The sequence below is a fragment of the Bos indicus genome, chromosome 22, assembly GCF_029378745.1.
Source record: "Bos indicus isolate NIAB-ARS_2022 breed Sahiwal x Tharparkar chromosome 22, NIAB-ARS_B.indTharparkar_mat_pri_1.0, whole genome shotgun sequence".
NCBI lineage: Eukaryota > Metazoa > Chordata > Mammalia > Artiodactyla > Bovidae > Bos > Bos indicus.
The window spans coordinates 9,563,111-9,589,772 of record NC_091781.1 but is presented as its reverse complement, the minus strand read 5'-3'; the positions used below and the strand labels follow the sequence as shown (position 1 = coordinate 9,589,772).

The 26,662-nt window shown below is 40.7% G+C and overlaps 1 protein-coding gene across 20 annotated transcripts in view; it reads right to left on the bottom strand.

Annotated features, from left to right (window-relative positions):
• ARPP21 (cAMP regulated phosphoprotein 21) overlaps window positions 1-26,662 on the bottom strand; it is a 164,064-nt gene that overhangs the window by 62,250 nt on the left and 75,152 nt on the right. For 9 of the 20 annotated variants that reach the window (XM_070777372.1, XM_019984570.2, XM_019984574.2 and 6 more), the window contains 4 exons: window positions 21,042-21,079; window positions 19,157-19,216; window positions 14,844-15,076; window positions 5,400-5,633 (listed from right to left, as the gene is read on the bottom strand). In XM_070777372.1, the coding sequence (XP_070633473.1) occupies window positions 5,400-5,633; window positions 14,844-15,076; window positions 19,157-19,216; window positions 21,042-21,079 (565 nt within the window). The remainder of the gene's footprint in view (window positions 1-5,399; window positions 5,634-14,843; window positions 15,077-19,156; window positions 19,217-21,041; window positions 21,080-26,662) is intronic. The other 11 variants (XM_070777375.1, XM_070777381.1, XM_070777376.1 and 8 more) reach the window with 6 other exon arrangements.

Genomic DNA, 26,662 nt, shown 5'->3' with positions numbered 1-26,662 from the left:
TTTCTCTACCATTGTTATTTAATTTTAGCTATGTTTTATTGTCTTATTGTTCTTTTTTCCAAAATAACTCTTCTGAATTAAAAAAAAATCTGCAACCCATTTTTGCCTGTAAAACCCAACAATTCAAGAAAGAATGAAAAAAATAGCTCAGTTTACAAAAATCTACTGGCCCATTTGGGGTTCTAATCCTTTGTTCTCTCCTCCTATTTTGTATCTTACTAGGTAAGAGGAAAATTTTAGGTTCTTAACATTAAAAAAAAATAGCAACTACATATGAAATCACTTTCAAGTCAGCCTTACTCTATGCTCACACACACACATAAACACAAACATGCAAAGATGGAAAACAAAAAGAAAATGAACTTTACTATTTCTATCACTTTTTCTTAAATTGGATTTTTTTTTAAAACTGCTATTTGTGGATTTTTGGTCACACCATGTGGCATGTGGGATGTTAGTTTCCTGACCAGGGATCGAACCCTGCCCCCTTCATTGGAAACGTAGAGTCTTAATTATTGGACCAGAGAAGTCCCACTATTTCTGAGACTTTTGATTTACCCCAGTGAGAAAAAAGGAAGTGTGAAAAATTGACCATACTTAGGGAGAAGGAAATGGCAACCCACTCCATTATTCGTGCCTGGAGAATCCCATAGACAGAGGAGCCTGGCGTGCTACAATCCATGGGAAGAATTCACTTGGGTAGGGAGAGGGGACAGGCTCTTCTGGAAAGAGAACATAGTATAAAAGATTGCTTTTTATGCTCACCAAGGAACAATGGAGAGAACTGAGGAAAATAAAAAGAGTCAAGACAGATGCCAGGGAAGAGACCAAAAACAATTTCCTACGAGGGCCGGGAGGTGACTCTTGGTTTTCAAATCAGGCTCTGATGGCCTCTCTGTTTTCTACCTATTCACCAATCCAGGTGCAATTACGACTGAGTACAGACAGCTAGTTTGAATGACAGCAGCTGAAAACCAGAGGAGAAAGGCTCACGAGCTCTAGGACTATCCCACTTAGCAGAGGCTTTCACGTCAGAATTGCAGAAGCGTGCCCAGCAGGCCTGGCACGGGTCCTGGCAGGTAGAGAGGGCGTAGTGACAGCAGTAAGCCAGGGCTATGAGCCGAGCCCGGGTTTGAATGCAGAGCACCCACCACTCTCAAACACGTGCCTTGCGGTGAAAAACGTCTCCGCTCTTCACATCGACATGTGTAATGTGCAGCCGACATTATGTTACTAATGGATAATGACTGAGCCCCTGCATGGGACCGAGGCTCTGTTATCCAGGGATGCAAAACAAAAACAAAAAACTCAGTAGGACCTCTCCTCAGAAAGGGCTTACAAATGGGCTGGTAACAAGGAAATGAATCCAGGGGCAGTTCACACTAAAAAGAAAGTAATTATAAGCTCTTGGTTTCCCATACTAAAGCATGGCCACTATGTACCTGGCAGAAGAGTATTTATTTATAAAGAAAGGGAGGGTATGTTGGGAAAAATGTTTTCCTTCCTAGTTCTTAAAAAGTGAGCAGTCAAATGACAAAGAAGCTGATGGTTATGGATAAGCAAAGATTACTTCAGGTCTTGCAAAGACATGTTTTTAGACAGCACACAAAAAAATTCATGGCGCATTCAAGCTCAAGGCAGGAGCAGTTCAGATAAATTGATTCTAGACGTCCTGTGAAAAACAAAACACAGAGCATTATGGAAGCCCACGAGGAGCATTCGGAACTAACCAGCCCTCAAAGGCAGCTCAGAAAGTCCTTGCAGATGGTGCATTCTTGCATCTCACGCTCCTGAACTTTAGCCAGACAAAAGCAGAGCAAAGTGGCAAAACAACATACCCAGACACTAACAAGGGCGTGAGGGATGCCAATGCCTGTTGACATCTCTGGATAGCACCACGTTGACAGAAAACTGCCAAAGATGAGCCTTCGGCTAGAAATTTCCCGAAGGACGCTGAGTCTAAGACAGCTGGAGGAAGGTGCATCTCAAGAGTCAAACCCAGGCTTGCCTGGCAAGGATGAAGGCATGGTCCAGAGATAACTCTCGAGCAAAGAGCCTCTGATTCCTTCATCCAGATGCACACAAAGCAAAGAAACAGCGGTCAACGCAGGTCCAGAGTTAGAAATGGACCAAGTGGGAGCTGAGTCTAAAGCCAGACAAAGTAAAAAGTCCTGGTTGTATCTGGGGAACCACAAGAATGTATATGGATGGGTTGGTTTCAGTTGCCAAATATTCAGTGTCAAGTAAAAGCCCGGTCTGTTGTGCCGACAAAGGAAGTTTCATTTTTGTTTCAGTTAGCAGACAAATGATGGACAGGCACCTTAGAATTTCAAATCATTGCTTGTCTTCTTCCTGCTTAAGACAGATATTTTATCCATCATCATTTTACACATGAGGCACATTCTCAGATATATGACACTGGATGAAAAACTGCTCTACTCTCCACATCAGCAGGGATGATGAATAGTAGACACTGTTTCAAAAATATGTAATTGTTGAGGACCTACATCTGAGCACAGTGCCTCAGGCTACTTCATCATCCACTCCAGGGAGGCAAAAAATATAACCAAGTGTGGCTCCTCCCCGCAAGCTCAGGAATGTGCTGGTAACTGGGAAATGGACCCTGAAGCAATTCACACAAGAAGCAAAGTAGTCACAGGCTCTGGGTTGCGTTTCTATCACGTATTGGCAGATAGGTAGTTAGGAAAGGGTTAAGAAAGGGTAAGAGGTGTGGATTCTAGGAGGGGCCAGCAATGCCAGAGAAAGATGAATTTCAGCCCAAAGGAGGCAACTTTCCAGTTTTAATAGTAGTATCATGTAAGAGATTAGATAGGGACTTCCCTGGCAGTCCAGTGATTAAAATGTTGCCTTCCAATGCAGGGATTGTGGGTTCAGTCCCTGATTGGGGAGCTCAGATCCCACATGCCTCACAGAAACAATATTATAACATTCAATAAAGACTTTAAAAGTGATCTGTATCAAAAAAAATCTTAAAGAAAGAGAGATTAATAGCCTGAGACAGACTCACATACAACACACCAGAAATACACATATACACACATAAATATGATATATGACACATATATATCTATATATGTACACTTTTTTTTCTTTCCCTTTTTTGGCTGTATCACGTAGCTTGCAGGATCTTAGTGTCCTGGCCAGGTATGCAGTGTGGGGCCATGGCAAGCCCAAGTCCTAACCACCAAACCAGGAGGGGATTTTGTGCATATTTTTAACTGACAAAAATAAACACATTCTGGAAAAAAAGAAACATCACAACTTAACATCTCACCACGCATCATGGCAAGAATAATTCAGTACATTTTCCTCCTGGTCTAGGGAGAGTGTCATGACTGGAGACTCTGTTCAATAGTGTTATTAGATCCTTTTCTTTAGTTAGGACTCTTTTGCAAAAGAGATATTTCAATAACAGCTCTAAATTACTCATGCCAATGTATAAAAATTGGGACTTGGCACCAGGAAGCACTGTCTTCTCTTTTCTATAAACAAGATTATAGATGATAATATACACATACACACGCACATCCACGCTATCATTACAAATCATTGTCCCCTAAAAAATACTCTGTTGAGCTTTTTGGAAACACTCTGAAATTCTGGTTAAAACATACCACTCAAAACTACGCCTAGTGGATACTCTTGTCTACAAACCCTCCCTATCTCAATTAAAAATGAAAGAATTTAAGCTGACAGCATCGGATCACACTTTGATCTATGCCCAGAGTAATGGATATGATCTTGGTTTTCTTTTCATTTCCTTTATAGTGCTTACAATGATCCAGATAAAATAAAAGCAATCTAATATCCTCCTTACAAGTATCTAATCTGAAAGCTTTCAAATGGTTTTCAATAAAATGATTACGCCTTCTTTCCCCTCAAGTTTATGGCATTTTCAAAATGTCTCAGTCACACACCGTGCCTTGAGAATGTGCCATATGCTTTCATGAAAATGTCGCAATTATTCAAGTAAGTATTTTACTATCATGCTTACGCATCTCTGAATTTCCTAATTACTAGACATGTGAAAACATGGAGTCACAGCACTTTTATGAGATTCTTAACCAGCGCTGCATTTAAAATTTTAGTTCATCAAAGAAATACTCTGGAATAATCTAAACCAAACCACAGATAAATTTTGAGAAAATTCAAAAATTTTTTCCATTTCTTTCAAAGGTTTCTAGAGAAATGACTTACTGATGTCAAGCCTCCCAACCCAGGGTTCCCCAGCCCTGGCACTACTGACATCTTGGGGATGGATAATCTTCTGGTGTCAGGGGCTGTCCTGTGCATTTGGAGATGTGTAGTAGCATCTCTGGTCTCTCTCCTTAGATGCCAGTAGGAGCCCCTCCTCCCCAGGTCATGATAATCAAAATATCTGCAGATATTGCCAAATGGTCTTGGATGCATGCGAAAACTGCCTCAGGTTGAGAAGTATCCCTCACAGAGCAGGTGTTCATTAGTCTATCTGCCCAGTGCTCTGGGTCCTCTGAAGTTATTGTGCAAGTTAACTGACCACTAGAGAAATTAAATAAGTACTAAGCAATTTAAGATGTACAAACTATTAGGTGAACAAACCACAAGGATACATTGTACAACATGGGGAATATAGCCAGTGTTTTACAATAACTATAAATGGAGTATAAACTTTAAAAATTGTAAAGCACTGTATTTCGCACCTGTAACTTACACAGTGTTATAGAACTATACTTCGATTTTAAATAAGTAAAAAACAAAAGCCAACAATGCCCATTCATCATGAAAGAAACAGTAGTCATGAAATGAGCAATTTTCCAAATCCCACCAAAACCAGCCTAACCCTAAAATTCCCGAAATACATAAGACCCTGTCCTCTGTATTCCCTTGCCACTTCTGTCCCTTATTTCCCAGTGGGATACGTGTGGGGTTGTCAGATGAGAAGACAGTTTATGTAATGAAGAATCTGCTCTGTGTCCAACTGAGATCTCAAGTTCCTGAAATTATCTTGGATGTGAAAACACTTTGAACAACAACAAGCTAACCATGGATTTAGCCTGAGAAATATCCATTTTCAATGAGTACCTCACAGTTTATCACTCAACAGTTTCTGATCTTAGCTCCCAGGAATACATGAGGGAGACCATGCCCAGGGAAGAGAGACCAGAGAGAAAAATATATATCTGGAAAGTATCTGTATTTTGATTTCCACATTAATATTGATATTGATACTGAGATACAGATTCCAGCTCTCTATAGATCTGCTCTTCCTAAAACAAGACCCTCCACCACCATTTAGGCCCCAGGAATTTTCAGACCACTGGATAGAAAATTCAAAAGCTCAAATTCAAATTCAAGACCTCTGATCTTGTGTCTCAGTCAAAGAGAGGTGATGAACAAACCTGTGTGTGGATTAAGGAGGATGCTTCCGGGTGGGATGCCTGTGGCAGCTTCGAGCGGAAGAAGGATGTAGCTGGTGCTGCTGGGAGCGACCTGGCCCCCCATCCCATTCTCTGGGTAGGTCACACAGCCAGGAGAAGTGGCTGCCATGCCCGAGACCAGCGGAGTGCTCTGGAGAGGCGGATACGTGCGTGACAGCGATCCTGAGGAGCCTGCACTGCTGGAGGACTCGGAACCTACCAGAGAGACATATATCAATGAGTCATTCCACATGGAGAAGGGGAGAGAAACCACTCCTTACTGTGAACAGTCCATCACTAAAGAATCTGAGGTGTCTGCTGCAGGATGAGACTAACTAATGCCTCTCCCACATTTTATTGAAATATTTGTCACATATTTTTCAGATGTATCAGATTCCCAGGAAAAGAGAGATGAAGAATGAGCCCTCAGTTCCTGGCATCTTGCACACTGCTAGGGTGATGAGCTGGTAAACGGTACCATAAAGCTCGGAACTCAGTGCCTGAAAATTCCTGTCTCCTCAAGTAAAGAATGATGTGGAAAGGTCTCACTGAGCTTGAGTACAACACTAAAATAACTGGGGACTTCCCTGGTGGTCCAGTGGTTAAGAATCCACCTTGCAATGCAGGGGACATGGGTTCCATCCCTGTTGGGGGAACAGAGATCTCACATGATGTGCAGCAAATAAGCTCACATACCACTACTAGAGAGTCCATGCACTGTAATGAAAGATCTCTCCTGATTCAAAGAAGATCCTACATGCTGTTAACTAAGACCCGATGAAGCCAAATAAATGTTGTTATTCAGTCACTAAGTCCTGTCTGGTGTCTGACTCTTTGTAACCCCATGGACTACAGCATGCCAGGCTCCTCTGTCCTCCACTGTCTCCCAGACTTTGCTCAAATTCCTGTCCACTGAAGCCAAATAAATAAATATATAAAAGTTAAAATGACTGCGACGGAGGTTAAAATGACTGCAGTTTAAGGAGGAGTCCACGGTCATGTAGATGGTTCTAAAGTACTGGTTCTTCAACATCCATAAACCTGAATTTTGAAAAGGTCATAATCAGAAGTGATCTTTTCCTTCAAATGTGAGAAGAACTGGCTCATTCCTTTTAATTAAGATCTAGGAAGTACTTAAGATCTGCACCAGATCTTTCATATTCACATTATTAATATGATCAAGTGGTAAATCAAGGAGGTCTTGGCCATTATGATAATGACTGATTATTCTTCAGATGACACAAGACCACGGCGGGGACTTGTGGACTGACGATTTTTCACATACGCAGGTAACTGGGTCAGTGTACAGAAGTCACCGAGATGGAATTAAATGCTAATCATCTCCCTTTCCCTCCAATGTGGACAAGAAAAGCTACATTCCAAGTCCATGAGACACCAACAACCAGAGCCAGGCAGCTCCAGCGCCCTTGACCATGGTTGTTTTGGGGCCCTGAATATTAAATCAGAGCCTCAGAGAGAAACTGCACCAAGCCAAATTTCTACATCTGTGGATTCAGACTAATGGATTGAGTGACACCACGGCTTGTAAGAGTGGAGTATAAGAAACTTTAAAATCTATTAGCCCACACTATTGATTTATATCATTAAAAATTCATTGTTCTATGTCACTAGAGGTTAATATATATATAAAGAATATTTAAGATTGTTTTGAGGATTCTAAAACATGCCCTTAAACTGGAGAACGTTTAAAATAAGTGAGAGGAATATAATGTGACTGCAGAGAAAAGGGACCACTAGAGAGTGTGGTAATATTTTTGTTTTTATTTTTGAATACAAGGTGTGAATGTATTTTCAAATTCGAATCAAACATGGTAGAGTGGCTTAAAATCTTAAACTAAGTTATCTGAATTGAACACATTCAGAATTGGGCAAAAATAGTCATGACTATGTTGCCGCATTCCTTCTCAGAGAGACCATTTCTTGTCCTTCAAAGTAGAGAATTATCAATGTTGGAGGGTAATTAAATTATTTTCTCATTGACTCTTTTAAGGGACACATAAGAGTATATAAAAATAAAAGTCAAGTTATCCTGAATTAGAAGGATAGTGATATTTACTGGGTGCGTAGTATGTGTGAACATCTTGATAAAACCTGTAATTTGAAGGACTATGATTGCGCACACAGGGAGGGAAATGGAAGCACAGAGAAGGCAGCTAACTCAAGCCAACTCATACAGCCAGATAATGACCCAGCTGGGATGTGGTCTAGGCAGACTGATCTAGATTTGACCATGACCCAGTACTGACCGACACCAGGGTTCTCGGTGGGAATCTCTAGTGCTTTTTTGATTATTCAGAATGATCAAGTTGCAGGTGAATTCAAGATGGTTCATCTGACTAATGGTGATACGGCTCTGAATAATATATGGGTGCAAAGGGGGAGGGATGAATTGGGAGACTGCGACTGAAGTATGTGCACTACCGATACTATGCATGAAACAGATAACTAATTGAGAATCTACAAGGAGCTCTAATCAATGCTCTGTGGTGATCTAAATGGGAAGGGAATCCAAAAGAGTGGAAGTGGAAGTGGAATATATGTATGGCTGATTCTGTTTTCTGTACAGTAGAAACGAACACATGGTCAAGTAATATACTCCAATAAAAATTAGTTTAAAAAACATATGGGCAGAAAAAGAAAGGATCTAAAGGGAAATGTGGGAATGGTAAGGGTAGCTGTGGGAACACACGGCTAACATGCCTGATCCTGAAGTCGCTGCTCACTGCAAGCTGTAGTGTGTGTCTGTGGACTCGTGTCTATGACGTGAGGCTATAGTCCAAGTCTGACACTTAAGAGTCAACAACAACAACAGCAGTAATAATACAGGAACACTTTCTGCCTCCAGGCATTGAAGGTCACACACAATTGATTCAGCCTGCGTCCAGGCAGATGGGTTAGACAGTGAGAAAAACTGGGGCCCAAGAAAGAATCTAGGCCCAGCCTGGGCATGTGTGTTGGTGCTGGAGATGGATACACATAGATGGATGTGCCTCTATAAAATCCAAAAGATGATTTCACCTTGGCTTTTGGAAGATGGCCACTGATCATTGACAGGCAATATCATTTCCTTCTACTGGCTGAGAAAAAGCAGCAGCTTCAATAGGAACAATGACGAGATGAGGTAAATATAGGGGCCACAGGTTAAAAGAAAGAGAAGAAGGAAAAGTAAATTCGGCTTAAACTCTCAACACTTGCAAAGATGGAACCAGCGAGAGTCTTTGAAGGGATGGCTCAGCCATGATCGTGCAGCCTGGCTGGTGTCTAACCAGCTTTGAACAGTTTCTGAATATCAGTCATCTAGAATCAGGTAAAGCAATATTCTACATATAGCCAGAATTAATGGCAGTTCTTGATTAAAAATGGATGCTACCAATGGTGAAAAAAGGCACAGGAGTAGAAATGATCACAGTTTTATAAAAAATTAATATTTGAGAACTTTACTACTTTGGGCACTGAGAGGGGTTTGTGTTTTCTTTTTTCAGGGACTTAATGATAGCAACAGCAAATATTTAACCAGTATGTCAGTGTGGCCAAGTGCCACACTGATAATTCTGTATGAATTATCTAATCTACTTTGCACAGCAACAGTGCTTTGCAGATGAGAGCTGATCCTCAGAGATACTAGGTAAATTTCCCAAGTGCAGTGGAGAAGTCTGAGTTCAAACAGAGGCAACACAATTCCAGGGACCACGCTTGAAGCCTACAGGTGACGTGTTTACACTAGGGTCATTCCAGCAAGAACCTGTGGGACCAGGGCCCTCACCAGGCCTGATCAAGTTCCAGGAGATGCTGCCCAGAAACGCAACACTATTCACAATGGGTTGCTCAGAAGTCGGAAGTTGGACCTGGAGGGCAGCTGGTGGGAGGTGAGGAGAGAAGATTCCAGGGTGACAGCCATAGGTGAACACGCAAGAGGGACACACGAAAAGGGAAAGATGGAAAGAGACCGGGGAAGAGATAACAAGGCAGACAAAAGGAAATCCAGGGAAAGGCTGGGGCAGAAAGGGAAGGGTAGGGGCAGACTCCCTTGGAGAAGGGAGTGCACCATTCATTCCCCAGGGAGGGAGTTTTGGCTCTAGCTCTTCCAGAATTCCTTGTATTTTCCTCCGGAAGTGACTTCTTTTTTTTAGATCTCAATGTCTTCTTTTGTAAAATACAAGTCACCAGACTAAAGGATGAGTAGAGATGAGGACGATGCCCTTGAAGTTTCCCTTAGTTTAACATGCTTTAGATAGATTTCTTCCTGATTATAGGCCCCCTTCCTCCCTTTCCATAGAGCATCTTTGTTCCTTTAAGATGCAAATCTTCTCCCAGTCTCTTACCAGTTTTACAACCAGGAAAGGTCTTTCTTAAGGATGTGGGAGCCATGCCTTTGAAGTATAATCCTCAAGAAAAAAATGGTGTCTTTCTCTGCTAGTCTCTGCACCAATCAGTAAACACAAGGGGTCTAATTAAATTGACCCATCACCTATGTAAGCTCCTCTAGCATCTTTCTGTAGCGCACTTACAGACTCTCCTGTCTTTGTTTCTGAGTTTAGTTTCTCTCTCCTACTCCAAGAGTCTTGACCTCACTGGATTAGATATGGGTAAAGTCTTTCTTGCCTGTTTAACTCATCAGGGATAATTTTTCTTTTACAGGGACCCTGAACAGGAAAAAGAACTTTTTCCTCCTGAATCCAGGAAAATGTCTCCAGAACCAGGGATCAGAGTTCAGTGGAACTGTGAACTAAAACTTCTGAAATAACAAGGGAAAGGATATCCAGGATGCATTAGCAGAGTGATGAATATTAACACAAAGAAAAGGAAGTGATGGAAAGATGATGTGTCTTGCATTGGTTCCAGAGATATCCTGGGGCACAGACCAGCAAGATGACAAGAGCAAGGACACCCTTGCAAGCAGAAAATAAGCTGCCAGGTCATGTCAATTTTGTGAAAACCAAGCAGAAGGCGGTCTTACTTTTCCAGAGCAGCTATTTCTCAAGTTTGGTTTGTAGACAAGCCGTCTGTGCTTGAACAAACTTCTCCTGTGATCTCGATGCAGCTAAAGTCGAGAAGCCCTGCTCTGACATCAAGAGGGCAGGACGGTAGTCAAACAACACGGTGTGGCCAGTGTGGAAAGAAACAGAGGTTACCCACTTATTTCTCAACCCCCTGTCCACAGCAGCACAATCTACAGTAGCTAAGACATGGATGCAGCCTAAATGTCCATCAGTGGATGAATGGATAAGGAAGATGTGGTACATTTACAATGGAATATTACTCAGCTACAAAAAAAGAAGGAAACAAAGTCATTTTGCAATGACATGGATGGACCTAGAGATGATCATACTAAGTAAAATAAGCCAGAAAGGCAAATATCCTATGATATCACTTATACGTGGACTCTAAAAAACTGATACTGCTGCTGCTGCTGCTGCTAAGTCGCTTCAGTCGTGTCCGACTCTGTGCGACCCCATAGATGGCAGCCCACCAGGCTCCCGCGTCCCTGGGATTCTCCAGGCAAGAACACTGGAGTGGGTTGCCATTTCCTCCTCCAATGCATGAAAGTGAAAAGTGAAAGTGAAGTCGCTCAGTCGTGTCTGACTCTTAGCGACCCCATGAACTGCAGCCCACCAGGCCCCTCCGTCCATGGGATTCGCCAGGCAAGAGTACTGGAGTGGGGTGCCATTGATACAGATGAACTTATTTATAAAACAGAAACAGACATACAGACTTTGAAAACAAACTTACGGCTCCCAAAGGGGGAAAGGGGGACGGTGAAAAATGAGGAGGCTGGGATTAACAGATGCACACTACTATATAAAAATAGATAACCAACGAAGACCTACTGTACAGCACAGGGAATTCTACTCAACACTCTGTAATAATCTACATGGGAAAAGAGCCTGAAAAGAAAGGATACGTGTGTATGTATAATTAAACCACCTTAATTAAACATCTGAAACTAACACAACATTTTAAGTAAACTATACCCCAATATAAAATAAATTGTGTATGTGTAATTAAACCACTTTAATTAAACATCTGAAACTAACACAACATTTTAAGTAAACTATACCCCAATATAAAATAAAAATCCCCCCAAACAACCAACCAAAAAATAAAAACACACAACATGGTGTTGCCAGCGTGGAGAGAGACAGATGACACGGTATTCTTAATTCTCAACCCCACTGCCACTACCAAGAGAGAATGGGGCTGCAGCCATTCAAGTCCTCTTCCCCATGAGGATGTGCTGAAATCAGCTGCCTCCACAGACCTTCGCTGGGCCCCCGGTAACTGACCATGGCCATGCGTAGGGCAGAGGGTAGAAGACAGGAAATGCAGCCCAGATCTCAAGAGGATGTGCTTGCACGTTTTGACTTCAGTAACATGCTTTTCCCCAAATGTAGGAAAATGTATTTCCCATCTGGAAAGCATCTCATTACTATCTATTTGAAGCTAGAACTTATGTAATTAGAGGAGGAGCAGGAGAACTTAAATGTCTCCAGGCTGAGTTTCAAAAAGGTCAAAAGAGCTTGCCATTCCACTGTGAACAATAAAGTAAAAACAAAAAAACAAAAACAAAACTGGAAACCTGGTGTGATTCTGAAGCTCCATGACAGCAAAATTGACAGCTTTGCTTCATAAAACCATCCTGGGAGATTGTAAGTTTGTTTTGACACCCTATCTTGATCTCCTGTAATTTTTTTTTCCTGCCATTCCTATACCTTGACAGGCTTTCAAATGGAGATGCTTAGATGAAAAGAAAAAAAAAATGTCTGAAGCACTTACAGCTTCTAATCATTCTTCAAAGAACATGGCATTTTAGCATTCTTGAAGTGTTTTAAATGTTTCCAAAGAGCTCTGCTTTGGAGATGACTGGTGGTTGGTGTGTGGAGAAGAACGATTAATTTGAAAATCTTAAGTGCTCTTTGGGTGTGTTGGAATTTTTAAGTGCACCATTTAAGGTACTTGGTTTCTGCATTTGAAGGAGATTTAAAACTATTTAACCTTTCTTAGTTTACAAGAGCTCAAGCACCACGGTGGATTTTCTTGACTCCAGTTGCTGCAGTAGTGGGGTATAAGAGCAATTGGTTATAGGAAGAAACCAAGAATTCACCAAATGGTGAATAAAAATGCCAAAAGGCAGTGCAGGCCCACCTGACTTTCCAAGAAGCAGGATGTGTGTGTGTGTGTGTGTGTGTGTGTGTGTGTGTGTGTATGCATGTATGTATATATAAAGTAGTGGCTGAGACTAAACACTATTAATTTTCTGCCTATATAGGAAAACAAGATAATTTCTTACGAAGCACTTGTCAACAACATAATTATGTTAAGCCATTAGCATAATGAGCCGAGATTTCACAAAGAGTCTCTGAGCAGTTGTGAAAAGCTTGGTTGGGACTGTATTAACAGTGGAGAGTTGCATGTTTTTTAACCTCTGGTTGGTGTTGCCCATTCACCATTCCCCTGGGGTCCTGGCCTCCCACTCTCCACACCCAGGCTAGGAATCCAGGAGCTGTGTATCCTGACTTCCAGACGCATCCCTGGACCACAACTCTCAACTCTCAACCTTACCTGGGAGTCAGGGCCTCCAAACTTCAAGGCAAAATCAAAACCAAAGGAAAACAATTCCATGCTAACATGGCAAACTTAAAGTTCATGGAGAGCTACTGAATGGTCACTCAGTCAGCTTCCAGGGATTTTTTTTCCAAGTTTTTTGATTGTGGCCATTTGAAAATAATTTGAAACTGATGGTGAGGGATACTTGTGAGACAGAAGAGCTAGAAAGGGCAGACCATGAGGGATATTTTGTAGACTGCTATGAATCCCACGGTGTTATGTGTCCATCAGTGTTAAGTTGTTTCAGGTTAATGGTTCTCTTAGATTTTTCATCATTGTGCATGTCTCAAAGACTGTTCATGCAAACCTGAACCAACTATGTCAGAAGATCACTATTCACTTGTAAGAAAAAAAAAAAATAGGAAAACGTTAAAGAGATACATGCACCTAGCTACTTGGATGGAGAAGGCAATGGCACCCCACATCAGTACTTTTGCCTGGAAAATCCCATGGATGGAGGAGCCTGGTAGGCTGCAGTCCATGGGGTCGCTAGAGTTGGGCACGACTGAGCAACTTCACTTTCACTTTTCACTTTCATGCATTGGAGAATAAAATGGCAACCCACTCCAGTGTTCTTGCCTGGAGAATCCCAGGGACGGGGAAGCCTGGTGGGCTGCCGTCTATGGGATCGCACAGAGTCAGACACAACTGAAGCGACTTAGCAGCAGCAGTAGCAGCAGCAGCTACTTGTAAATGAAAACTTTCTGAGGCTCTTTTTCCTGAACAGCAAAACATTAAAAAGAAATAATAAAAATAAGCAAGAATTAGTGTTTATTGAAGGCTTATAACTTGCTAGCATGATTGGAATTTCTTTGTGTATATTAATTCTTAGTCTTTGCAATAACTTGCAATATAGGTACTATGATTAGACCTATTTAAGAATGAGGAAACAAATAAGTTAAGTAACTTACCCCAGATCATACTAAGTAAAGTGTGAAGTGTTAGTTGCTCAGTCATGTCTGACTCTTTGCAGCCCCATGGACTGTAGCCCACCAGGCTCTCTGTCCATGGGATTTCCCATGAAAGAATCCTGAAGTGGGTTGCCATTTCCACCTCCAGGGGATCTTTCCAACCCAAGAATGAAATCTGGGACAGATTCTTTACTGCCTGAGCCATTTACTAAGAGTTAACCAGAGCAAGAACTGAAACAATTAATATTGTAATTATCTGACAATGTAGTTTTAAAGAATAAAGCATAATATTAAATGTAAAAAATAGCTAACCTTGGTTAAATACTTGGCTTGTGCAGGTGCCTCAGTAACTGATTTTATATAAATGATCAAATTTAAAATTACAATAGTTCACCGAGGGGACTGAGAATAACATTCTATTATCACTTACATTTTGTAGAGAAGGAAACTGAAGATAAGAACTGGGTTCAATCATGAACCCCAGGCACACGACTCATGAGAACAGTACGGTTATTTCAGTGGCAACTCCTGACTTTTGGGCTATCCCAAGGATTAATAACATTCAGCTCATCATCATGGGCTTCTCTGGTGGCTCAGACAGTAAAGCATCTACCTGCAATGTGGGAGACCTGGCTTTGATCCCTGGGTTGGGATGATCCCTTGGAGGAGGGCATGGCAATCCACTCCAGTATTCTTGCCTGGAAAATCCCCATGGACAGAGGAGCCTGGAGGGCTACAGTCCATGGGGTCACAGAGTCGGACACGACTGAGTGACTAAGCACAGCACAGCACATCATCTTTAGTTCAGGGAACTCAGAGAGTGCACTGACCACACAGCTGGAATGGAAGCCAGAAACTCTCATGGCACATAAACCCATTCAGTACTAACTACCTGCTTTGGACAGCTTCCCGGTACTTCTGCTACTGGACGTGCTCTCAGCCCTGCTCAGCACCGTGATGCCCCCGAAACTCGCCGTCTTGGTCATGGCCGGCTTGAGATTGCGGTTGGAGCTGTCGGAGTCTGTGCTGCTCCAGGCCCGCTGGTGGTCAGACCACTTGAGTTCATTCTCGGAGCTGCTCTGCCTGCTTCCCGAAGTTCTCCCTGAGCCATCTCGGTTGCCCCTGGAGCATGGCCACCAGAAAGATGCATGGGACAACGTTAGATTCCGTGAGCAGAATGGACACCAAGCGGGGCCTTTCTTGTAAGAATCATCTAGGCAAGACCCTTCTTGTCAACCCTTCCCAGGGGACCAGCTGCCTCACCAGGGACATCACGGACACCTCACTGATGTACACACAGGTCACACATCACACAGAACGCTCATGTTGCACACAGAAAAACCAAACTGAGAAAGGTCACAAAATCCCTCTGCCAGTGAAGGAGCACCGAGAACAATAGGATATAAAATATAATTGGTAACTTCTCCCATGCAGAGAAGAGACGGGGGTACATTCTCTGGACCCAAAACAATAGTGAATCGATGTTTGAGAGCAATTATGATGCTGAATGAACCTAAAAGCAACTCCCACTGAAAAAGACTTCTTTCTTTTTAGCATTAAGTAACTGGACCATGGAAAAATGGAACGCACAGTTCCAAAGAAGCCATTTACTAATTTAGTTTCGAACTTCATGAGAGATATAGATCTGAATGTATTAAGGCTTTGGCAGATGGCACAGAAATCACAGGAATTCCTCTATTAACCTATGGTGAGAATTCTGCCCGGTGAGTTTAACCTTCATGGGCAGAGGAAAGAGCCCTTTATCCCTTTCCCGCAGAAAAACTTGTGATAATAACAGCAACAGTGCAAACACCACACTGACATGAGACTTTCCAACGAGATCAATGGAAATAACATAATCGCTCCATAGGTGAAATGACACATTTGTTCAAAATTCAAATAGAAAAACACTGAATTTACTGGAAGAGATCCAATAGCCAGAAGTCAATTTTGAAGACTTGAGAGCCTTTCTAAGCAGTGTGCAAAACTGCATGTATTTCACAGAGGAAGTTGATGAAATTTGCATTTTCATTGGTTTCCAATTGCTGAAAGAATAACTTGGTTACCGTTTTCAAAGCCTTTTCTGCAGTTGGAAATTATGGATCATCAAAATATCCTAAGATGCTCATGGACTATAAATAAAGAGGACAAAAACCATAGGCAATACATATAACCCCTAATTTCATATCACTGTGTGATGTGACATAAATCTTCATCCAAACCTCTAAGATGTGAACAGTGGCTTTATTAATATTCTTCTAAAGACAATCATGGACTGTTGAGATGCTAAAAGAACACAGATCTGACTGAAACACTCACCCGCCATATTGTACAGAAGGCATACAGAAAATTTCAGATTTTGCTTTAACTTTTTCTTTCATTTCGTGAAAACTTAAGAAGGTCAATGAATCCAAGAGATAATAAAAATGAAACAGCTAGTTTGTCATAAGATTTTGCACAGTGAAGGGAGGGAATGCAACAGAAAACTCACAAAACAAAAAGCACTCAGCACCCTGCTCTCTTCTCTCAATGTTTTCTTACAAACATCCTCTCTGTGTTCAGTACCTCAGGGATGGGCTAGTTTTAGAAACAAGGACTGTTTAAGAAGACTATTTTATGAGCAGGACGTATCAGACACTCACCAAGGGCCAGGTAACTTTAGTCCCTAAACACCTGTGAAATTCAAGCGGCCCAGAGGAGACTGAGTAGAGAAAATATGATTATTTCCCTTTCAATCTCTAAATTCAGCTTCAATCTTTGCTCATATAATTCTGATTAATTTGACCCACCCTTGACAAAGCCCAACTAAAGTATTATTTAGCAACAGTGAATGTACCAGGGATGTGACAATAATCTCACTTGTTGCTAATATGGAATATTTATTATAGGAAGAGATTTGGGGTGGTCCTTAGCATTCAGGATGTGTCAGAAGGCAACTCTCCATACGGGGGTGATCATCACCAATTCTGCTTCAATTATCCTCTCCGCATCAACTCTTCACCTCCATGGGAGGAGGAATTCAGACTTCCTTTAAATGCCAGTGTGGCGGAGCCTTTCTCTGCAAAGGAGGTGTCGGCCACCGTTCCTCAGAGCATTTTGGCATGTTTCAAAAACACTGGGTAGCTCTTCTAAGACTCATTTCATCCCCTGGCCAATAAGGCAACCTAAGATTTCCTTCACTCCTACCTTCACTCCACTGGCTCAAATCTTCAACCCAAGTCAAGATCTGTCCATTCATTTTAAAAGCGGAATTTAAGCTTTTGCTTTAGAGAGTTAGCTTTAATGAGATTTAAAATGATGCATTTAATTTATGGTCTCTAGATACTGATACCAAGAAATTATCTTTTTTTATTGCTGTATTCATCATTCACTTTAATACTGGCAGGGTGAGGTCCAGAGTTGAACTGCGTATCCACTTGGGTGTGGGATCATAGGGATTACATCCACAAGTGCCTTCCCATCACTCTTAAGCCCAGGCCTGATTCCCTTCTAACTGGGAATCAGGAAGATGATGATAATGCGTTATCTGGTCATCAAGAGGCACTGACCCTCTTGTATGTAACTATATAGAATTTGACCCCAGAGTAGTCAGAGAGCAGGTACTCTAAGTTCTGCTTCTGTGCTGAGTAATGTAACTGATAATTTTTATTTTCTTTCATGTCTGAACATGGCTTTTTTTTTTTTTTTTTTAACAAAGTTAGGTATGATGTAGACTTTGAATTACTTTTATCAGCGTGTGGATTGCTTTATACTAAGTCACATTCCTGAGTCTGTGCTTGGTAATTTTATATTTGCAATGGTTGAGCTTAGTAGAAGGTAGTTCTGGCTAGGGATCCAGATTTGGGGCTATCTTTGCGACCCCATGTACTGTCCATGGAATTCTCCAGGCCAGAATACTGGAGTGGGTAGCCCTTCCCTTCTCCAGGGGATCTTCCCAACCCAGGGATAGAACCCAGGTCTCCCGCATTGCAGGCGGATTCTTTACCAGCTGAGCCACAAGGGAAGCCCCAAAACTAAATGCCTCTAGGGGTCAAGAATTGTATCTCTACTGGTCTCAACAAACCAAGCCATGGTGTGTGACTGTATGAGCACTGGTGAATCATAGTATTTTCCTGGGCTTTCAAGGGAAAATGTCAAGGTTATTTTCTTAATCTTCAAGTATGAAAATAAACTGTCTAATGATACAAGAGGAAGGTATTAGAAATGTTGTTCAACCTAGAAAAATAAAAGCTTAAAAAAAACCAGATCCTGTTTTTTGTTTCTGCCAGAGTGTAAAGAGAAGAAATGAACTTTTTTGATGTTGGGGTCATAAGCTCAGATTTATAGAAAAAAGATATGTTCAAAGCCCAGAATCCATTTTTTTTTTTTTTTTGGTATTTTCTTCCTTCTAAGTGGTCAGTAACTTTTATTGTTTTGTTTGTTTTGCCTTTCCTACAATAGAGATGAATCCTAATAGTCATAAAAACACTAGCATATTAAATATATGTGTGAGGTATTCAATATACACACACACACACACATATAGCACAGTATATCCACTGCCCTACAATGGATGCTAGAGATACATTTAATAAAGTGATGAGAGAATGGCTATAGACCCTTTAGTTCTCTGGCACTCTCGAGCCTCGTATAAAACTTTATATATATATATATATACACACACACACATTTCCCTTACCCCACACAGATCTAGATTTTATGTAATTCATTATAATTGGAGACAATCCCATATCTTTCTTTAGAAATAAAATCTGTGCTTGAAAAAATGTTGTTTGAAATATTATGATGGATAGTAGTGGCGAAAAATCAACTACTCAAATAGCATTATCATGGATTTGTATTCTAGTATTGGGAACATATACACAATTGCAACCTGCCAGAGAAATATTCATTCAGTGTAATTTAGCAAAGTTGATTTGGGAATGTGAAGTCAGTGTATTCCCAAAGTCAACCCTGGAGAAAAACCCAGAGAATCAGAGGAAGAACCCTAAAAGACTGTCGACCAAGCCATGGTTTGCCAGTCCTGTGTCTTACAGGCCCCAATAAAGCTTCAACACTAGCTCGGAAACAAGCTTTACAAAGAAATAACCAAACATATTTTCCTTCGTGAACAGAGATAGTTTACACTGATACACTTATAGTTAACATTGATTCCGGCACATAATCTGAAAACACAGTTTTAAAAAAGGAAACCATACCAACCGAAAGAGCTGTCTTTTCTTATAGGTCTCACTGCATATGTTACTGTCTTCCAAGAGCCTACTGGAAATGAAAAACATGATTTTTATGATATGAAATCTAAGGGTGCTAAGTGCCCTAGGTCAAATGGATGTGAGCCCACTACAGCACACCTGTCTTGCAGATCAACCCCATATGCTACAGTTTATTTGAATTTTGCCCTCATAAATGAATGGCAGCCTGATTTGTCCGTACCCTAGGATTAAGGCACTGATACTAGACAAGGGAGAAAGAAGGGAAGAAAAGACAGAGGGAATGGGAGAGGAGAGGAGAATCAAAGAAACTGACACAGATATAAGAGATATTTAAGTAACTGCATGTATCAGTTGTGATTTTTCTCTTTGGATAATGTTAAAATTATTCTTTATTTTTGGGGCATCACGAAATACGACCTTTCAAAGGCAGGTACCCAAGAAATATATTTATTTTTGTAGAGAATCTACTCAGATTTTTGCTTCTGGGGACTGTCAAGACTTAACATATGCAATGAGTATTAGTGACCAATTATATGAATAAACTCCAATTTGAATATTAGGGACACAAGTGCACAAGAAGTCTTTTTATACAAAACACAAATAAATGACTAAGATTAGGGAGTAAGCAGGGAAAACGACTGGCCATAAAACTAGGGAATGAGCGTCCTACTAAACGGAATTCTAAATGCTCATTTCATCTTCTGGGTAAGGACAGAGAATTTTGGCCTCAGAATCATACCTAAGATGTTAAAACTCAGGGGTTCTTAATTTACTGTAAATACAGAATATTTGTTGAAATCTGTATGGATTTTCGAGGATGTTTTTAGATGTCTTGTAAAGACTTGCTCACTACTCGCATCCCTTTTTCTATAAGAGCTTGTTCAATTGAGGGAAGTTACTTGAAGATTTCTAACTGCTAATATGAATGATGGCATTTTTTAAACCAATCCTCTCTAATGTTCAAGTTTTCTAAGTACAGGAATTTAATCAAATAGCCTCCGTTTTAATCAATTTTATAGGGGTGCCTATTAAGCCAACACCTGAAATGAAATTAACCACCCCTTTTTAAATGGAAACCATATTTCCAATCCAAACTGCCCATTGTGATGTATTTTAATGTGATCAGTATAGCTAATGTGGAATTCCTTAATTCCCCTTGAAAATATGCAATTAAATCAATGGAGCATTTTAATATCTGTATCAGTTTAGAACTATTTTTAAAAGGTACATGCTAAATTTGAAAACCTCTGCTCTTATACACAAGACTTTGTATAAATGTTTTAACCCATTCATGTCATAACCATCCCTTCCCCTACTAACACCCAGCCAGGTACACTCTACAAACTAGATCGGTTTAGATAAGTTTTCCAAGTTAGGCCTTTTATGAAAACCAGTAGATTACTTAGAATAAGAAACATAAAACAATATTATTCAAATTATTATCTGTATAGCTACATACAATGAAGGGGCCCACAAAGTGGCCAATAATACCATATACACTAGGATGTTAGCAGCCTATTCAATAAGCCAATGAAACTGCAAGTTCCTGTCTCAACATTTATACTTTTTAACGCCTGGGAAAGGTGACAGAATTATATCTTTGTTAGGACCGGAAGTTGAGACTTTAAATAGGGAAACTGTTGAAAGCTATGTTTGGAAATAACCGAGAGAACTTTTGTCCCAAATTAAATAGCTTCTGGATATGCTAAATAACATACATGTGAGCATATATATGTGTGCACACATAGATATATGTATTTATTTATACATATATTCAAGCACACACTTATATATGGCATATATATATGAATAAACAACACACACGTGACAGACTCTGTTCCTTTAAAGAGATGAAAAAGCAAATTTCCTTTTACCTGTTTTCCACAAAGAGGCTTTCCTGGGAGCAAACTGACTGAAAAACAAACAAAAAAAAGGCATTGGATCAGATGTTCAGGATACGCTGAGGGAGCCCAAATCCTGGCCTGATTTTCAAACTATTTTTTCCTCCAAGAGGAAAAAAATTAAGGAAACTGTGCAGCATTTTTAGAAAAAAAAAAGAAGAAGAAAAACAAAAAGGTTAGAGTTAGAAGTGTCAACTTTCCCATATGGTGTCTCCAGGTTTCAGAGAGATTTAGCCCAGTCAGCATCAAGGTCGGAAGGAGAATAGAGAGGCGCTGTGAATGAAAGTGCGGCAGAGGCCTGGGAGCCACAGGCCCTGAGCTAGTGGGTCCTCCGGGCAGCCGAGACCCAGCCGCCACCTTGGACCAGAGGCCACGTGTGGGTGAAGGCAGAGCGTGCAGGCCTGGCGCGATCCGCCCGAGGATGGGAGCGCTGGGAAACCACAATCCTGAAGCTAGGACCTGGCCCCGATGAACTCTCACAACACAAACACTTGACCTGCGAGACTCTCAAAACTGAAGAGATGTCCTCAACCAATGCCAGGGCAGGGAGTTAGCAGAGGAGGGAGGGAGGGAGGGGCTCAGAAAGCAAGTGAGAATAAAACGAAGCTAATCGGGAAAGAATATCAAACCCATCTAATACATCTTAGTTTCACACAAAAAACCCAGTCACTTTCCTTTTAGCTTCTATTCTCTAGTATTCATGTCTCTGCTATCTTGAGTTTAATACACAACGTAAGGAAGATAAAATTCCATTATCATTAGGTGCTGGGGAAAGGGGGATCAAATTAAATTTTAACAAGCAAAAAGAGGAGTCTTAACAAAATATGGTACAACAGTCGTAAAATACAAAATACTGTGCTTAGGAACTAATATAAAACCGTTTTCAAAGCACTAAGATTTTAACCACAAACACAGGTAACATATGTGTGGATATTCTAAATGATGAGTAAGTTCTCCTCCTAAAGGGATCAAAGAGACTGAACATGCTCATTTTTAAGAGAAAATAACATAAAAATAAAGAAATAATAATGACCTTTCAATATAGAATTTTTGAATTAAAAATGCTATTAATGTAACCACCTCTCACAGAGGCTGGCAGGATGCTGGTTACTTGCTGCATTTTACCAGAGAGATCATTTCCTTCCATAAGCTGAAGGGCTAGATTTGGGCATAATGTCCTTTTCTCAGTGGTCTGAGCTTTTTAATGAGGGCATCTCTAAAACTTTTTGTTTTAACCCCTATGCATTTAACATGCATCCTGAAGATGAAGTGTGCAAAAAGTTTATTTAAGAAAAGGCAACCATAGCCAATTAAGCAACAGGCTTTTCAGAAAAGTAATTTGATATTTAATTTTATAAAGGAAAACAAATACAAATGATGTGCCCCTGACATTATTCCTAGGAGGATCTCTTTAAAGAAAGCTAAATATCCCATTGCTTCTTCTTCCTTTAGTTGGGTTTCCCAACCAATTAGAGTCAAGTCTAAGCCAAGTCTTGGTATATGAACAAAGTGATACTATGCCAGATATCCACGGTGAATTTAATACTTTGCTACATTTCAGCTCTTGAGATTGGAAATAGGCCAATTACATTTAGGATGTTCTGGCTGATTCTGAATAACTGAGACTCGACTACGTCTTTGAAGGAGCTATCAAAGACATGCTGACCTCCTTGGACTTGTTCATCTAATAGCATTTGGTAAGGGAAGCAGCCCAAACTCTTCAAACTAAAAACTAAGGCACGTGCAAATTAAAGATGATGCTCTCTAAAAACCCATCTCCAGAGCATCTTCCTGATTTTTGTGGAAAGGTCCTAAAAAAAATCATCTCATCATCCATCCACCACACTTTTCATAAAGACAATTATGGGTTATGATTCAGTAACTGATTAAAATGTATGTGTGTGCATGTGCACACATGTGTGTGTATTAAAAGAAGCATTAATAACTTACAAATTTTAATAGCAGAGAAAGATAAAATTAGCTGTGAGGTATATGCATTCTCAGATATATACATAAAGGGCTTTGTTTAAAAGGAGAAAAATGTTTTTGCCTAATGGGTTATAGAATTCTCTTCCACATGCTACCCCCAAGCCAGGTGGTACCTCACAACCTCGTCATTGGCTCCCCATGAAGAAAACCAAAGATGAAATCTTCCTCAAATCCCTATTTACATATAAATATCCTTCAGAAATTACCCTCTAGGCAAAACAAGTCCTTCTCAAATATATTGCTTTATCTACTTAACCTTCCTAAAGGAAGCAACACTGCATAGGATTAATCATAAAATAAGTTGACATGCTTGCCAAAAGGAAAGAAGAGTTATATTTCAAATATTTCTGACTTCAAAAGTACACTTATTTATTATTTGAGAACTAAATTGTTGTGTGCTCTGAATTAAACATTTCAGTTCTCAAATAACAGATGAACTGGTCTTATTTCAAGATACCCAAATTCTCAAACTATATTTGAAAAGCCTTTTTTGGAAAATCCCCAAATAAATCTGCATATTTGGATTGTGCACCTATGACAAAGCACACACACACACACACATACGTGCATCCCTTAGCCATCAAGGTACATTTGTAAAATATTCAAGAACACTTCTAATTTTAAAAGAAATTGGGGTTTTTCTAAAGTATAAACATCAGGAAGTATTTTTCTATAAATGCCTATTGTAACTTCAAGTAGAAAAATAATCCTACTTAAGTATATTGACATTTGAACCTGTTTGAACTACTCTACGACTTAATAACTGGCAAAGAAAGCTGGTTTTATTACCTCTGTTTATAAGCTATGAGGATGCTAAATTAAAGACCAGCTTAAAAAAATTATATGTCTATAACTTAATTTCCTTATGCTGGATTCCTTGCATTTGTTTTATAAATGAGTTAATATACTTACTATCTCGTGTACCTTAACAATTTGGGTAGTTATGATCATTTGAGAATCTGGAATTATACAGATAAAGGCTCCCTAGTGGGTCCCATCTTTATGTTACCATACATATTCGAGAAAGTTCATATTGCTGTTGTGCCCTTGAGTTTGTGTTTAACAGAGAATATGGTAATCCCCTGTTAATACAGGGTGGCCCCCAGGGACCCTTGCCTTGTGTGGTACCACCCACGTGCAGCAAAGCTGGTCTGTGTGTCTAAAAGAATACAGCAGAAGGGAATATATGTCACTTCCAAGATCAGCTTATAGCACCGGGCTTCCATTTGGGACCCTTTTCCTTTCCCACTCAGATCACTTGCTCCAGGGAAAGATAGTTGCCATGTTTGAAGACACCTGGCAGCCTACAGAGAGCTCCCCATCACTATGAGATCTCTAGCTTATAGCCAGCAGAGAACTGAGGGCCGGCAATATGTGAGTGGTTCTTGGAGAAGACCACTGCACCAAATCTGCAGATGACTACAGCCCAAACTGATAGCCCGACTGGAGCCTCATGAAAGACCACGAGACAGAATCACTCAGCTAAGCCACTCCCACATTCCTGAACCCTGCAGACTGTGAGATGAGAAGCTTTCTGTTTTCTTTTTTTAAGCTGCCAAATTTGGGGACCACCAGTAGAAGGTATGACTGCATTGTGTCTACAACAGCTATCGACAAGGGAGAAAGACGTTTGGCATTTTATTTCCCGCTAGGACAGTGGCTCATGGTCGTTCAAGTGTCATGAAAACTTAGAATAATGTGATAAACACTAGAGAGCTTATCCTTAGAAAAATGTACATATGCTCATGAACGTAATATTTTACAGGTGATATCAAGGATTTTAGGTCATCTCTGAAGCCCTTCATGAGCACACTCTGGGTTGTTTTTGTCATGCTCAGTCACTCAGTCGTGTCTGACTCTGCCACTCCATGGACTGTAGCCCGCCAGGTTCCTTTGTCCATGGGATTCTCCAGGCAAGAATACTGGAGGGGGTAGCAATGCCCTTCTCCAGGGAATCTTCCCAACCCAGGGATAAAACCAACATCTCTGGCATCTCCTACATTGGTAGGCAGATTCTTTACCACTGAGCCACCTGGGAAGCTCTCTGAGTACAGAAAGCCAATTAAAAAAACCTACTGCCCTAGGAGATCAAGTGAAAATCAGCTTCAGAAACATGCCAGTCTCCCACCTGAATTAGTTTACCAGAAGTGGTGGCCACCAGAGAGTCTATCAAAAGTGTTTACTCCTCCTCTCCCACAAGGAGAAGCAGCTACAGCATTGTAGAGAAGGCTGAAGAAATATTTCATGGAATAAAAGGGCTATGACAATAGCTTTCCATTTAGGCTATCTCACATTTAGGTCTGCTTTTACTTGATAAAAAATAATAATACAGCATGTGGCCACAGAGGCTTTAAACAGGGACCCTTGCCTCCAATCTTCAGCCTGGAACCCAGGTTCCTTACTCCTAAATCTCCTGAACAGGGATGTGAGGAAATGCGCTGTGGACTAGCAGTCAGGCTGACCCCTCCTCCCTTCGATGACCTCCTACGGGCACAAAAATACAAAAATGAAGGCTAGCAGGGCAAATGTCACCCCCATCACAGGCATGCATCAGTGATGCTAGTTGCTGTCAACCGGCACTTGAGTGTTTGGCAATGTGACAGAGAAGAAAAGCATAATGTTGTTTGTACATTATGTGGGTGACTACTCTTTGCTTTACAATGTAACAACTCATTCATAAACTATATGGCTTGCCAGAATTATACTAAGAGGAAGAATGTGTGTTTGTGTGTGTTGTATGTGTGTGTGTATAAAAGAGAGAGAAAAAAAGAGAATAGAGAATAAACTGTCTTTCAGAAAAATTTCTCATCTTGAAGGTCATCAGACAGGAATATTCTATCTCCAGTCCAAGATAGGTTTATTACAGTATTATGACTAGAACAGAGCCTCTCATTACTGCATTCTTATATCCAGCAAACACAAGGAAAAGTCTACCATGTGTCAGGCTGTCCTTTGCACCATCAAGAATTCTGACCATAATTAAAAGGATTTTCTAGAATCTGCTAGAATTGCCCCTGGACATCATTCAACAATGGCTACCTCATCTCCTTCTCTCACACTCTCCTACTCTGCAAGCTTTGGACCAGGCTATTCAATTCACAATTGTATTTTAATGTGTCTAAGAAAGGCAGAGAGGTTCTAGAGCAGATGGCAGAAACCCACATGTGTGTGAAAGAAGTGCAGAGTGTCACTTCCTCTGTAGCTCATATTAAAGGATTCAGCAGAAGGTGGAAGATCAGGGAGGCTAGCTTGGGCTTAAAACCTCTGGGGACAGCAGGCCCCTTGCATGTTAAGCATGGATGCCTAGGTGTCTAGATGGCTTTTTAAGGAACAAATCATGAGAACAAATCACAGAGGAGGTCAGATGCCCATCTGACTTAGGAAAGACAGAGGTGTCGGGCATAGAGAATCTACACAAAGGTGCTCATGGCTATACCTCTGCAGAGGGAAAAACCCACAGCATTTTCCAGAGGCTGCCAAATGCACCCATAGAAGGGAAAGCCTATGGAAACAGCTTGTCCTTTCCATTCCGTTGCATCTAAATTCAGCTTTTTTTCACCTTTTAATTTGTATGGAATTTAATCACATTTAATTTTGGCCACAGT